Here is a 15,390-nt window from a genome sequence, read left to right as displayed (position 1 = left end):
ACAGCTGGGAGGGATCCCACAGCAGGGAGGGATCCCACAGCTGGGAGGGATCCCACAGCAGGGAGGGATCCCACAGCTGGGAGGGATCCCACAGCAGGGAGGGATCCCACAGCAGGGAGGGATCCCACAGCAGAGAGGGATCCCACAGCATGGAAGGATCCCACAGCTGGGAGGGATCCCACAGCAGGGAGGGATCCCACAGCAGGGAGAGATCCCACAGCAGAGAGGGATCCCACAGCAGAGAGGGATCCCACAGCAGGGAGAGATCCCACAGCAGAGAGGGATCCCACAGCAGGGAGGGATCCCACAGCACAGAAGGATCCCACAGCTGGGAGGGATCCCACAGCACAGAAGGATCCCGGATCCCACAGCACAGAAGGATCCCACAGCTGGGAGGGATCCCACAGCAGAGAGGGATCCCACAGCACAGAAGGATCCCACAGCTGGGAGGGATCCCACAGCAGAGAAGGATCCCACAGCACAGAAGGATCCTGGATCCCACAGCACAGAAGGATCCCACAGCAGAGAAGGATCCCACAGCAGGGAGGGATCCCACAGCTGGGAGGGATCCCACAGCACAGAAGGATCCCATAGCACAGAGGGATCCCACAGCACAGAAGGATCCCATAGCACAGAGAGATCCCACAGCATGGAAGGATCCCATAGCACAGAGGGATCCCAGATCCCACAACACAAAGGGATCCCACAGCACGGAAGGATCCCTCAGCACGGAGGGATCCCACAGCAGCTCTGATCTCCTGGACTGGACTGACACATCTTCTCATCCTACACAAACACTGCAGCTTGGACCAGCAGCTCTTTCTCTCTGCTGGCAGCTTGGCTTCTGGGACCAGCTATCTCACGGGCCTCATGGAACTAAAATTGTACTTTCATCTGATTCACACAGAGCAGCTCCTGGAATTTTTTACGAAGCACAACCGGGATTGCTGCAATCACCAAGCCAAGCCCTCTGCTACTCGTACACCTGGAGACACATTTTAGAACGGAATCTTGCGTGGTAAGTTGCCCAAGGCTATTTTTTTATTAAAACACCCATGACATCTTCCTCTTTTCACAGCTTCATTATCAGCTTCAGGGCTGGAAAAACAAAAAGCCAGACAAGTCTCAGGATGATCTTAGGCAGGAGATTTTATTTGATTCCAACATCTATTTTCTATCCACTTCCTGTCTGTTTTTCAAAGTATTTCAGGGAACAAAACTGATGAGCACAAAGCGCATTCAGTGAGAGAGAGAGCAAAGGGAGACAGAACAAGTATCAGGCAAGGGAATGGAGCTGACAGAGTGTTCTTGTCTCTTTGAACCCACAAGGAAAATGCATGGCAGGAAGGATTCCAAAACCACATCTTCCCTGCATGAAGGAAAGAATTAACGTTAAGCACAAAGTATTTGCTCCTAGTGGTTCATTCTCATTATGTGACATGTCAGGTTATGCTGATTTGGGGGAAAAACCCAGGATTTCTTTACAAAGCTTTTTGTGCACTGGGCTTAATGTGGGTTAATAAGAGCCTAAACCCCACAAATTGTGCTTTCATAAATCCACTTAGGAATCTCACTTTTGGGAATTCCCTTAAAAATAGTTTGTGGATATAATGATGACAGGTTGGAAGTTTCACCTGAAAAACCAAAAAAATAGCCCAAATCTGTAAAAACAACAACAACAAAGATTACACTGAAGTTTCTATGGTGTGGATTTCTTCCTCAGTTAGTGCCAGTTTTCATTAGAAGGTGAAGAGAATGCTTAAAATTGGTCAAATAGCATGAAGATTTTGCTGACATGTTTTCTGTCTGTTCCTGGAAGGAACATCCAGTGAAATCCTGGTTGTTCAAAAAGACTTTGGTCAAACAGCTTTGAAAGACACTGAATTTATTGCACTGAAACACATCTGACCCAAAATAAGAACCTTTTAAGGGCTTTAGTACTACAAAGAATTCACTCTTTTGACACTCTGTAGCTGTAAAACACACACACCAATTTATTTTCAGAAAAAAAAAAGTCTTTATTTCCCTGTGGATGGTTGCAAGAGAGGAAAGAAAAAAAATCAAAATAAGCAGAACAATTATTTCTTTTTCTAACCCCAGGGCACCCCCAACATCCACCCTCCTTTTTAGTGATGTGTCATCTACAGTTCTATTTTTTATGCATCCATATTTCTACTGTTGGTCAGCACCTGACTAAATTTTGCAACTTGACCAAATTTTGAAGAAATAATTGTTTCAATTAACAGAATTTCACAGGCTACAGCAGCCTAAGATTTTGGGTTCTTTGGGAGGATGGGAAAAAAGGCAGTTTGTGTAGTTGGGGATATTTAAGTTAATTTCCAAACCGCCACATGGACTGAGCCCCAAGTGTAACCCTGGCCCATCCACGCTAAAACTCTTACCAATTTCAATGGAATAAATATCAGCATATTTATTATGGACAACTCTCTCTGCAGCTCCCTGTAACGCTCTCAATGACACAGACACATCAACAGTCTGTACAACAGTCTGCTCCCGGAAACAGAGCAGTCCCAAAGTTCCACCTTTGAGGTAAACTCGTTCACGTGAGGAACTTTCACATTTTATCATCTTTGTTCACGGCGCGTTTAATATTCCGTTCTGACGGGGGGCGATCAGGAAATCCTCAGCAACTCCAGAGCACCGCTGGATCCAGCTGTCAAAACAAGCTGCACCTACGGATTTGTGCCCCTCCCTGCCAGAGTCAGGGATATTAGGGATAGGTCTGCATTTTCCTGAAGGTTGCGTTGGTGATGGTGAGCCGGGTCAGCCTGGCCCCGTAATAATCGATGATGTAACTGGAGCCGTCGGAAGGGCCGACGATCTGCAAGAGAGGGGGGGGAAAAAAAAAAAAAAAAAAAACCAAGACTTTTCAATATGAAGTGAAATATATACTTTGTGCTAATGTCTCAATTACTGCTAATTTTCCCATCATAAAATTAGTCATGCTTAATTAGTCAAACAGAAACTAGATTTATTTTGAAGTTATGCTGCAGTTTAACTGTTTTAGCGAGCGCTGTCTCAGAAGGAACATTTCCCCTGGGCTCCTAATCAACCAAATTACACAGCCAGACACTGGGACCCGGCTAATCCGATGAGGATTTGAGGCACAAAACCAGCCTAACAAACGAGTGGGCTCCAAACCACTTTTCCTGAACAAAGGAGGGCCGGCAGCAGAGAATTAGGCTGATGACAAGTGTCTTTGAAATACTGAACAGGTAAGGAATGAAGAGGAGGAAGAAAGATCATGGAGTTTTTGTTCTGGAAGTGCTAAATTGATGTGGAGGCACCAGGGAGATCAACAAGGAGAGATGAAAGATACTCTCAACTGGATCTCTAAGTGCTCTGAGGCAAGATCACTGCGACAGCAGAGGAGGAATTTGAGAATGCACACCAAGGACAGATGCAAAGTGCACATTTTTAAATATTTTCCTACAGACCCCTAGAAACAACTCCCACATCCACAATGGATTTTGAGTTCACCAGAGCTGATTTGCAATTCATGCTAAATGGCTGCGCTGCTGAACAAAACGATTTGGCAATTTCATGATGTCACAAGATGTTACTCCAGCTGGGGATTTAACCCTCCTGAATCCCTCAGTCACAGCTCTCAGCTGATGTGGGACTTGAATTTGGAGGAGAGGTGGAAAATGCAAGTGGCAATGTCTTCTTTCATCAGCATAAAGCACAGGCAAACCCAGAACTGGAGGATTCTGGGAACAGCAGGACATCCCATGCTGAGTCCAACGCTCTGCCTCACATAAAGAGGTTCTGACCACTTGAATTTATGGTGCTACAGCTTCCAAGGCATTCATTGTCAGTATTTATACATGGCTAATCTAAGTTTTAATTCCAACAGGAAATATATTGATATTTTGTGTCTATATTCTACAACAGCAATCTACAGAGCCAAAATAAATGCCTTGATTTTTCAATATCCAGTGTTTCTTAAGGCCAAAATGTTAACAAAGTGTTAGTAATCAAACCAAAGCTTTAAAAAACACAGATTTGTATCTTTTCTCAAAAGCCCTGACTTACCTGCATTGAAATAAGTATGAAATCAATTAGGCTCCCAATTCCACAAAACCCTACTGTGCAGAATTTTAACAAACCTAAAAAAGAAAAGCAAAATTTAATGTAGCTTTAAGCAATCACTAGGATTTAATCACTAGCGGCAATCACATCCAAACTCTCCCCTCATCCCACAAAATGTATGTGTTTATATATATATATATATATATACACATCTATCTAGAAGCAGACCTAAAGTTAAACTTCTTTAATTAGCAGGGAAAAACCCAAACCACATATTCCTATTTCCAGATCCTGAATGCACTTTAAAGATTTTAAATATTAACATTTTTTTTTTCTTAACATCTAAATATTCTTAAACAAGGAAAGGCAAAAGTTGATAATCAAGTTACTGAAATATTCCTTTCACCGAGGCACAGACAGAAAAATCCCAACTTGGGCAAAAATTGCTTATGAATAAAAAGAGACTTTCTGCCACCTCATGAGTTGCAGCACATACTGATTCGATTTTCAGAACATGCAACTTTGGAAAACAATCCTTTGTATAATTTTTATATTTTTGCTGAAATATGTTTTTTTTTTTGAATATATATAAAAATATGTTAACACTTCTTTTTAACCGGTATTCAAAAATGTTGGGGTTTATACAAATATATGAAAGATTAATAGAAAATATATGGGAATGGCAAATGACAGATTAATGTTTTATTGGAATTTGTCCTGCAAGGCAGACTTCATTTGGAAAATGCCTTCAAAAAAATGAGGCTGCCTTAATTTTTTTTTTTTTTTTTTTTTTTTTTTTTTTTTTTTTTTTTTTTTTAATATCAATAGTTTCTTGTACAATGAATGTAATCCAGAGAGAACTATATATATTTTGAGCATCATTTGAGGGAAAGATTTTGGTCAATCCCTTCTCTCCAAAGCACCAAGATGTCCCACAAAGCACCTCCAGTCCCCCAGGGCTGTTTATGGGGCTGCATATGGGGCACAGGAGGGGAGGAGCTGCATCCACTCTGCAGGAACAGCATCCCACTGCCTGGATTTGTCTCTCATGGAAGAAAAGTCCATGTGCATCCTTCCCTGTGAAGCTGTGGCTGCTCCTGGATCCCTGGAAGTGTCCAGGTTGGATGGAGCTCTGCACAACCTGATCCACTGAAGGTGTCCCTGCCCCTGGCACGTGCCAGCTGGGATTTTAGGAACCCAGCAGATTTCTTAGCACTGCTGCAGCTCCACTTTACTGAAGGAATTGGATGGAGGAGAACTGTTTCTGAACCTGGCATTTATTTCTGGAGTGCAGGGTGAAGTTGGGTTTTTTCCTTCCTCCTCACTCCCCTCCCTACAAGCAGATCACACTGAGAAAATAAACTGTTCAAAAGCAGAGAGGGAAAAAAATAGTGTTGTTCTACAGTAATTACTCCTGGTTTGGTTCACAGTGTGTGGGAGAGGAAGAGGCTGCCTTCCTGATTTCTTCATACTCAATAGCTTGTTTGTATTTGTGTGCTCTTTAAACAACAGAGAAGGGGAAAAAAATAAACCAAAGAGCATTTACAGTCTTCAATACACTTGCAAAAACCATTTCAATGCTATTAAGCTTTCTTAACCATTTTTTGCCAAGGCACAGATGACCTAAGAAATCCCTAATCAGCCACTGTAAAGGAATCCAATGGGTTGATTTTTATTCTTTTCTACTCTTACCTATTTGCTTTTGCCTTTTTTACCTTTCAAAAAACTGAAAATTTGGCTTTGGAAGGGTTTAATTTTAAATATTAACTTTGGCTACTGGCTGCAGTATAATCCAGTAGGATGAAAGCAGCAGCCATAAAGAACTTCTACAAAAATTAAAGATTTATGAATCTATATTACCACAATATATTAAAAATAATTACTGCAAATTATTATTCCAAATCCAGTAGTACTACTAAGTAATGCACCTTATTGACTGTTTTCAAACATGCATCTTTTTGTGACACAGATGGACAAAGTAAATGGTAATTATAGGATCTCAGGGATAAAAGATATGGATGTTAATCAAGATTATAGAGAAGGACAGATAATGTCATTAAAAAGAGTTGGCATTTAATGGGCAGAAACTCAAAATTTCTGGCTGAAGTGACAGCAACACTTCACAGTACAGCTTTTTCCACATCATTGCTCCATCCTATCTACACTTATATTCACTCCCTTTGTCCAGCTCAGAAACAAGGCCAGTGAAGGCAGTTCTGTCATAATAAGGTATTTTCATTATTTTAAAGCCAGTGGCACCATCATCCTGGGAATGAGGTCCTAAAAACCAGAGAGAGGGGTTATCAGAATTCCCAGTTTCTGCAGCATTGTTATTAATACCATGAGTTATCTTGAAGGTGTGCGTTTGCCAGAATAAATTCCATCTCCCAAAACACCAGGTTTACTGTAAAATTTGTCCACTTTTTTCCTGGTGGAGTCAAGTCTCATTTAAGGGTGGCTCGTGAGGCAATGCCACGTCTGCTCCAGTGCCTCACAAAAAATGCTGTGGTAAAACATCAATGCAAAGCAAAACTTTGAGTAGCAATAACCCCATTTGCTTATTAGGATTTTATCTGCTGAACACTACATCTCCATTTGTCACCACTCCAACAGAAGAGCAGGCTGAGGATAATGCAGCATTTTATCTCACTTGACCATGAAGCAAGGATTGTAGTTTTAAATATTAAAACTGTGACTGTCAGCTTTCATTACTCAAAATATGAGTATACACATACAAGTCAGTCATAAGAATAAGATTTATCTCAAAGAAAAAGTTAAGGAATAAACTTACCTAATGCAGGATATCCTAAATAAAATCTATCTGCTCCCAACCATCCAAGAAATAAGGACAGAGCCACTGCCACTTTGTAGGAGTATCCATTTCTGCCAAAAGAAACAAGCAATGTAGATAATGACTGCAAAATATATCCACTCATACTTTTGACTGTTAAAGTAGTGACTCATTTTCCTGCTGCTCTGGTTTAAAAAAAAAAAAAAACAGACTTGTTATTTATCTTCAATTAACGGCCATGGAATTGATAATGTTAAGCTTTCAAACTGAGAAGGCATCCCCCATAAAGGAACCTCAGCTGCTGCAACTCGAGCGTACTCTTGCAGAATACAGATTATTCTGAAACTAAATGATGATTTCTTGTCAAGACATAATTCAGTTGCTGATCCATCCCCAGCTTCACAGAGCACTTCCTAAGAGTTCAGCCCTACTGAGACAAGCTCAGGAAGGCAGGAGGTGTGTGAATACTGTCTGCAGGCATTAGTCTCACACGCAGCCAAATGGAGAGGAACAGGACAGGCAGGTGAGATGTCAGCAGAGACAGTAATTGCCACGAGATCTGAAGGAGAAATGAACCATGGCCACCGGCTAAAGAAGCTGCAGGAAGGATTCAACAAAAAGAGTAAGTCATGGATTCACTCATTACACTGTAAATGGCACAAAGTCACAATGAAAAGAACTGTTGACAGCACAAAGACGCACGGGGGTAGAGAGAGGCGCTCTCAAGTTAAGCTTCCCATGGTTAGTCATAAAAAATAAACAGATAGAAAAGACTTTTTCAGATTTATCCTAATTGGAACCGTCCTTGCCAACAGCTGGAGCGATGCAGCCACGGAACCACCTGTTAGTGCAGTCCCTGCTGGAGAACTTTGCACTAATAAGGGAGCTAAAAACATATCGCTCTCGATGCTGGAATCGCCGCCTCGGCCAACAGCGAGCTCCTGAACAGCAAACCCAAATGTAATTAGAACTGAAAAATATTCAATAATTCACTGTTTTGATACGTGCACTACTACATGCCAGCAATTATTTAATAGGCCCAAATTAAACTCTCGGTTGACAGTTGAATAAAACAGTCTCAAAAAGACAGTAGCTGACAAAAGTCCAAGCACTTTTATTAAGCATTTTCAATGCCAAGTAGAGACCTATCTTTTTTGCTTATTATCTAAATTTACTGACTTTAAAACCTAATGGCAACATTAAGTGATTAAATCATGACTCTTACCTCAGTATTTGTTACTTGGTGTTTATTAGCAACACGGAACACACAGGGCATTCCTGGAACCTAATGTAACGTAAATTATCATCTCTAGAACTGTCTTGTTTCCACTGTAAGGAACACTAATGGGCTTATTTCAAACTTGAGGTACACTGTTGGAAATTGTTTATCAGCTACAAAGTGTCAACAGCCTTCCAAGGATGCTAAAGCGTAAAAAGAGCTGTTACATAAAAATGGGAACAAGGTTTAATTTTGCTCCTGATCACAACTAGTAATAAACTGAGCCCTTGCCTATGCACTGAGATGCTTCTGAAAGCACAACAGTTTCTGCAGCCTCATCAACATCAAACTGACGGGCAGAAGAAATCCAGCAGGAAGGGGAAGCATGAGAACACTGTAACAAACAAGGCTGCATCCACTCTGGTGTTTCCTTCGCCTTACTCCTTCAGCTAAAAACATGCACAAAGGGTAAACCACTGAGAAGGAAAATGACACATCCCAGGCATCTGAAGGAATTTCTACAATTGGGTAAAAGATGCAATTTCTTGTCAGTTTTTCTTTTGATTTTCTTGTGCTTCTCAGCCTCACCTAACCTTTATTTTTTCTGCATGCATTTCTTCCAGCTGCCACAGTGAAAACTTTTCCTCCCAGCTCTTCCACAGCAGTTGACCAGAGCAGGTGCTGCTGCAGGTTGCTCTTTCAGGGTCTCTCGGCTCTGCTCAAAGACCTGTCCACACTGAACCCCTTGAATTTGTTCACAGAGAATCATTCCATGGCCTCCTTCCCTGGAACTGCAACACTTGAACAATGGACATTTCAACTCTGCAGCATCAGGGCCTGCACATATTAAGCAAAATATATGATAGATGCCAATCTGGGAGATTCTAGAATTTGGCCAAAAAGATCTACCTCCAAAACATCAGATTAAAGCCAAACCTAAGCAATCTTGACTCCCAGGACTTCTTTGCTGGCAACTTTACAAGCTTTTCCTTGAATTATTACTGGGATAACTGAACTTGAACACATCCACTCACATAGACACGTAACATCTCCTGGTCTTGCTCTAAAATAGCTGGATCCTAGAACTTAGCCAAAACTAAATTACATTTCTGGCTAAGGACAACTTGCTGATTTGTCCTTCACAAAAGCTGGGGACGGAGATTCACCTGGTGTCCCCATGCTGGGACAATCCTGCCACAGGAAGATGCCTTCTCAAACTAATTTTCTGGCTAAATGATGTGCAGTTATTTCTACAGTTACAGTTTCTACCAAAACTCAGTACGATGCTGGAAAATATCCAAAAAGCAGTAGAAAAGGCAGGGCTATTGTTGTAATAGTAAGCTGGAAATTCTTACTTAAAACAATATTTCATAGGTAACATTCAAAGTGCCTCATAAAAGGTCTATCAGTGACTGGACCACTTTTTAAATAAATGTACAGATGAAGGACGGTGATATTAATCTTGCTGCCATTTTTTACTGGTTTTAGGACATTATGAAGGACATGCTCATGTAACTCCATCTACATTCACAGTTGTATTTTACTGGAATTTTCAGTGCAAAAAGGGTTCTTTTCTCTTTCTGCCATGCCAGCATTTGTGGGACTGGAAAAGTCACAGCAAGTTCTTTTGGCAGTGTAACCACTGATTATTCATTATAAATTATAGCCACGATCAAGTAACAGATACTGTAAGAAGGATGACATTTCTCTGCCTACAGATCTGGATTTTAATAAATAAATGTAAAGAAAAGCTACTTTTAAAAAGCATTTCTAGAAAATATACTAAACCAAAAATATGTGTATGCAAAAAACCTCTCCAAACATAAGAATTACCATCTAATCTAAAGAGGAAGCAGTTTCATTAAACTAGTATAGCTCATCCTCTCCTCAGCCCCCGTCACAGATGGGACTGAAACACAATTGTTTCTGGACAAAAATGTGACTGACATCTACTTTGCTGGCATTTCAATTTGATTAGATGTAATAATATGTTTTCTTCAGTTTGCTGAGCTTTGACTGCTGAGAAGACAAAATACAGAGAAAATATTTACGAAATATTTAAGAGGCAGAGCTGTACTTCTGAGTTAGGCAAATTACTGAGCAGCAAGTAGCACATCAAGAGTTATCTGCCCACTAGAGTGATAGGGAGTACCCAGTATTAGTGGAGTTTAAATTTCCAAGGATTCCAGCAGGACAAAAGAGAAAGGTTCCAGTGTGAATCCCAGAAAAAGAAGAAACAAATGGTAGTGACAGGTGCTGGCTGATCATTAGCACTGGCCAGTTGGAACATTTATTGGTATCCAGAGCTCTCCATCACTCACAATGCGCTTTAGAAAAACGAGGTCCATCATTCATGTCCCAGAAACAGGCTCTTAAAAGACACAGTGGATTGGACTAAACACAAAAGTTGTTTCAAAACAGAGAACAGTTTCTCTTATAGACTTTGGGGGGAACCGCAGAGATCCTGAAGCTCCCCTAAAATTCATGCATAATAGACATTCAGCTGCAGCTACAGGCACACTTTAAGCTGGCATGAAGCACGGAGCAGCACAGCCCTGTCCAGCCCTCCTTTGTCCTCTCTGTTTTATCCTTGAGTCACCCTCATCCCTGCGCTGGCACGAGCACTCGAAGCTACTGTACTGTGACTCAAACTGGGGAACTGATCCAAGGCAGCTCCCTGATGTCCTGGGGTCTGTCAGGGAAGGGGATGGAGTGTGTCCCCAACAGCTCCTTCCAGCAATTGTGCTGATTTTAAGCACACGTGAAATGTGGCCTCAGCATTTGGAGCAAAATTTGGCCAAGCTAAAGTACGAAGTAAAGCGAAGGTAAAAGAATAAGGTAAAGCAAAGACACAAACATAACTAAACAACAAAAAGAAAATGTGCAGACAGATTTCAGATTTCCTTAGAGCAACATTTAGAGCAAGCTGGTCTAGTGGAAGGTGTCCCTGGCCATGGCAGGGGGGCGGAATGAGATGGGCTTTAAGGTCCCTCCCAACCCAACCCTTGCCATGACCTTGTGTTGAATCTTTGTAGTGTTTATTACAGGATTAACTACTGGGAATAATGTGCACGGTTCTGTTTTACTTCTATTCTCCTTCTGCCAACACATCATACAATTTTTGGACAAACTTCAGTTTTTCAAAACCAAAGAGTACTCACACATTGCGACACTCAATAGGCTTGTAAAATCCAACTTCCTGTCCCGTGAAGAATTTCTCTATGCCAAGGTGATCTTTGCAAGTAATATTTGGTGCTGGCAGACATTGAACTGAGGACAAAAAATGATTCCATATTAAGCTGACACTCAGAGCAGTTTTCTGACAACACACAAGTGAAACTAATTAAGTTCTACTGTGCAACAGTTTTGATACAAAGCACAGTTCACACACAATTACTTGTTTAAAAATATTTTTTAAGCCAGTCTTAACACTAACTTGTAGCTTTTCCTTGCTACATTTTAAGCAAAATATACAAACCTAATTGCTGCCCCAATTTTGTTGTAATTTGCAACTCTGGCTTCAGTATCAGTCAATGAGAAATTTCAAGTTGACACACAGAAAACATTTTCATTAAGAGAACAGTCAAATATTGGAACAAGTTGCCCAGAGAAGTCATGCCATCACCATCCCTGGAGGTTTTCAAGGTCTGACTGCACAAAACCCCGAGCAACCTGGTGGGAATTCAGTGCCAACACTGATTTGAGCAGGAGGTTGGACTATGCAACTTCCTGAGGGGTCTCTCTACCCAAATTATTCCATTGTTCTTGACTCTCAGGGGAATCAAAGTGGAAATCACAGCAGAAAGTCACACCTGCTAAAGTTTGCAATATACTACCAGAATATTAGTCACTCTCCAGTGCTGTAGTCTGTTGTTTTAAAGGAAAAAATTCAGTCCTTAACGCACTTTCTATCAGCTTCCAGTATTTGTGAGTCCTGTTGGTTAATTCCAACAAAACTGCAAGCCAGGTTTAACACTCTTTCCAGATTTTCCAGCAATGCACACAGGCAAGAGATGGATTTTTTTAATGCCTACCTGTATTGCATAGGGACAAAAAATAAAATAAGTTATTGAGTTATGTGTGGACTTAACTGCCAGAAAATCTTACATGGATTTTATACCCCATCCCTGGAAGTGTCCAAGGCCAGGTTGGACAGCACTCTGGGATAGTGGAAGTTGTCCCTGCCCACAGTAGGGAGTGAAATAAGATAATATTTATTTAAAGTCCCTCCCAACCTAAATCATTCCATGATGCTACTGATCAATGTGCCTAATCTAAGGCAATTACAAAGATATACATTATTTCTTGTGAAGTAAATTAAGAAGTTTTTTCCATTATTAGAAGAAACCCAGCAGAGTTAAAATATATTGATACAGAAAAGGCCACAGCTTTCTTCTCAGGGTCACTCCAAAGACTCCAAACCTTCTACTCAATAACATCACTTTGATGCTTTGAATTAAACCATGATTATCTGGGTGAGGGATAGCAGAAAGGGATCAGAAATTGTTGTGCTTCAAGCATGATCCAGAAATTAACTTTTTATTACTCAGGTAATACTGAAAAAATGTGCAATTAGGACAATCTAAAAACTGGTGCGTGTGTGTAAAAAGACTACACAAAGAAACATTGTTAATTAATTCAGCAACTTGTTCTACTCTGAAGCTTATCTCCTGTTCAAAAGTGCAGTGTATTAAATACAATCACACGGTAATTAGTTAAACAACTGATAATCTGGAGTTATGTTCAATCTCAAACTATGCAGTATTTTATCTGGCATCTGACTGCCCATTTATAGTCAGGGACACAACGTCAAAATGATGGAAAGAACTGAAAAAACTTTCAAAAGGATCCATTGTGCAAAATATTTACATCCAGTGTCTGAAATGATTTGGAAAACCTTTACTACCCGAAAAGAAAATCATTCAGCGCTTATAGGAAGCAAAATATGAAAGACAACAGGCAGCTACATGAATTTTGTGGACTCTCCATCCCTGGCAGTGTCCAAGGCCAGGTTGGACAGGGCTTGGAGCACCCTGGGAGAGTGGAAGGTGTCCCTGTCATGGCAGGGGTTGGGATGAGATGAGGTTTAAGATCCCTTCCAACCCAAACCATTCCATAATCCCATGATTTTAAAACAGGGGTGCACATAAAGCAAAGTTGCTGTGCTATCAACACAGACTGTTTATTTCAATGCCTGAGAACATCAAAGTTAAGCTCAGGTAGGAAACTAAGTAATCAATTTATGAATGTTTCTGTTGTGCTCTGAAGTATGTCAGAACTGAACATCAAATAAATGTGCTTTCAAATCAGAGCCTTGTGCACCAAAACCTGGTGGTGATGGAAGGCACTATGTCGCCTCAAGAAAAAACCCATAAAAATGAGAAGATTTTGAAGGCTGTTCCGTCACGTGTCAATTCTTTTAATAATTATATGCAAAATCAGTATGACAGGAATGGTTTGTTTTAATCACAGTAGTGCAGGACAGAGCCTAAAGGGTATAACATACATGGAAGAGATTTACCAGAAACCTCACTTACAAAAGTACCAATCAGAGACAGTGTATTTATTCATTTTTAGTGAAGCACCCAATCCACATGACTGTTTTGGGCTTTCAAACTAATGATATTACTACTCCCATCTTTTATAAAGCTTATCAAGTAGATACACAAATGTGTAAATTGAACACTTCCTTGAAAAAAAAGTAGTTAATCAATATATAAGTTAAAAATCCTTACCATATGCTGTGTGATTTGTGCAATTCATAGGTTCTTGTGTGCTATTGTCTATTTTAGGCTCATCACACATATATGTTCAGGTAATTGAGGAAAACAGTTTTCATATCAAACACTACAACAGGTTTAACAGTAATTTATTCCACCTTCTTTAAACCCCGAGGATTTAAGATGCACCTTGATGTCGGTGCCTACCCATCCCCCAAAAGAGGAGCGGCACATTACCATGCAGCAAATCTGCTAATCCAATTTAATACACCAATATATCGCATAAGCCCCACATTTAATTAGTGCTGCAGTCAGCACTACCTAAAGGAACTACAATATTTATCAGTCACAGCCTCTGTACTTGGAGGCAACAAGGCAGCACACGCCTCATCTGGTCTCCTTCCCTTATTTAAATAGCACAGTGCCTTGAAATTGAGGCATTTGGTGGAGAAAATTTAATCTACGGGAACACACAAAATTCAACTAATGCGTAAAAATGAGCATCTGAAATGGCAGGAATTTGGTGCAGGAACAAACTGAGCAGGAACTGACTTCCAGAGGTCTCAGCTCCCACAGCCAAGTAAAGCAGGAGATGAAGCAAGCTTTTCCAAGATTTGCTTTCCTAACACTTTTGATCATCAAAAACTGTCAGCTGCCATCAACCAACATGTTCTGAGGAGGGCAAGAGGTGCCTTGGAGAGCCAGGAGCCTCACACCTCCTGCTCCTCGGAGCTCTGCAAGGCACAGAAACACATTTTTTTCCTGGTAAAACGGCCAAGTCTCCACGTCTCGCTCCTGCAAATAATAAATAAGGCGGAGTGGTGGCAAAGCGGGCTCTCTCATCCCATGGCAATCTCTTTGAAGAACACCCCAAGCATACGCTGGAGCACACACAGTACCGCCAGAAATCACAAAATAAATTAGGTTGGAAAAGCCGAGACCGTGGAGTCCAACCTGTGACTGATGCCCACCCTGTCACCCAGATCAGAGCACAGAGTGCCACAATCAGTGTGGACTCTGCCACATCCCTGGGCAGCCCCTTCCAATGTCTAATCACCCTTTATGTGAAGAAATTCCTCCTGATGTCCAACCTGAACATCCCCTGGCGCAGCTTCGAGGCCGCGTCCCCAATTCCCGCACCCTGAGGAGCCCTGTCCCGCTCCTGCCAGCCGAGACCCTCCCGGGGCTCCCAGTCTGAGGTTTTCCAGGAACCCCCCGCCCTGCCCGGCACCTCCCGGTCCCACCGCCCCTTCCCCTCCCCACAAGCGGTGCCCCCCGCTCACACCGGGCCCATCGCCACAACAACCGCCCCCGATCCGACCCCGGCCCCGCTCAGGATATTGCCCCAGCCGCAGATCCTCGCACTTGAGCGGCGGCTCCGAGCCCGCTGCTCCCTCCAGGGCTGCGAACCAGAGGAGAAACAAGACCAACGCCTCAGCCGTGCCGCTCCGGGCGGCCATGACGGGACCGCCGCCGCCGTCAGCTGACCCGGGGAGGAGCGGAGCGGCCCCGCCGCGGGGAGAGCCCGCGCTGCCTGCGAGGAGAAAAGAAGGGGGATCCCGAGGCGTTCGTGGTTTGCTGAGGGTACAGGTTAAGCTTTTTGGGGA

The 15,390-nt window shown here is 42.0% G+C and overlaps 1 protein-coding gene across 1 annotated transcript; it reads right to left on the bottom strand.

Annotated features, from left to right (window-relative positions):
- Positions 1–1,993: 1,993 nt before the first annotated feature.
- Positions 1,994–15,371, bottom strand: TM2D1 (TM2 domain containing 1). The gene is made up of 6 exons (XM_040073293.2): positions 15,125–15,371; positions 13,799–13,872; positions 11,225–11,333; positions 6,845–6,936; positions 4,057–4,130; positions 1,994–2,842 (listed from the first exon to the last, which is right to left on the bottom strand). Exons 1-6 carry the CDS (start codon positions 15,241–15,243, stop codon positions 2,732–2,734), a joined length of 579 nt encoding a protein of 192 aa, XP_039929227.1. The 5' UTR covers positions 15,244–15,371; the 3' UTR covers positions 1,994–2,731.
- Between the last annotated feature and the right edge of the window lie 19 nt (positions 15,372–15,390).

Source organism: Hirundo rustica, chromosome 9 (genome assembly GCF_015227805.2).
Source record: "Hirundo rustica isolate bHirRus1 chromosome 9, bHirRus1.pri.v3, whole genome shotgun sequence".
Classification (NCBI taxonomy): Eukaryota; Metazoa; Chordata; class Aves; order Passeriformes; family Hirundinidae; genus Hirundo; species Hirundo rustica.
This window is presented reverse-complemented; position numbering and strand designations above follow the sequence as displayed.

What these genes read in the sequence shown, in the direction of transcription:
- TM2D1 (XM_040073293.2), bottom strand. Translation starts at nt 15,243, where the DNA reads ATGGCCGCCCGGAGCGGCACGGCTGAGGCGTTGGTCTTGTTTCTCCTC. An exon ending in CCTATTGAGTGTCGCAATGT is followed by an intron (nt 6,937 to 11,224) that starts GTGAGTACTCTT and finishes TTCTTTTGGCAG; the next exon opens with AAATGGATACTCCTACAAAG. An exon ending in TCATACTTATTTCAATGCAG is followed by an intron (nt 2,843 to 4,056) that starts GTAAGTCAGGGC and finishes CCTCTCTTGCAG; the next exon opens with ATCGTCGGCCCTTCCGACGG.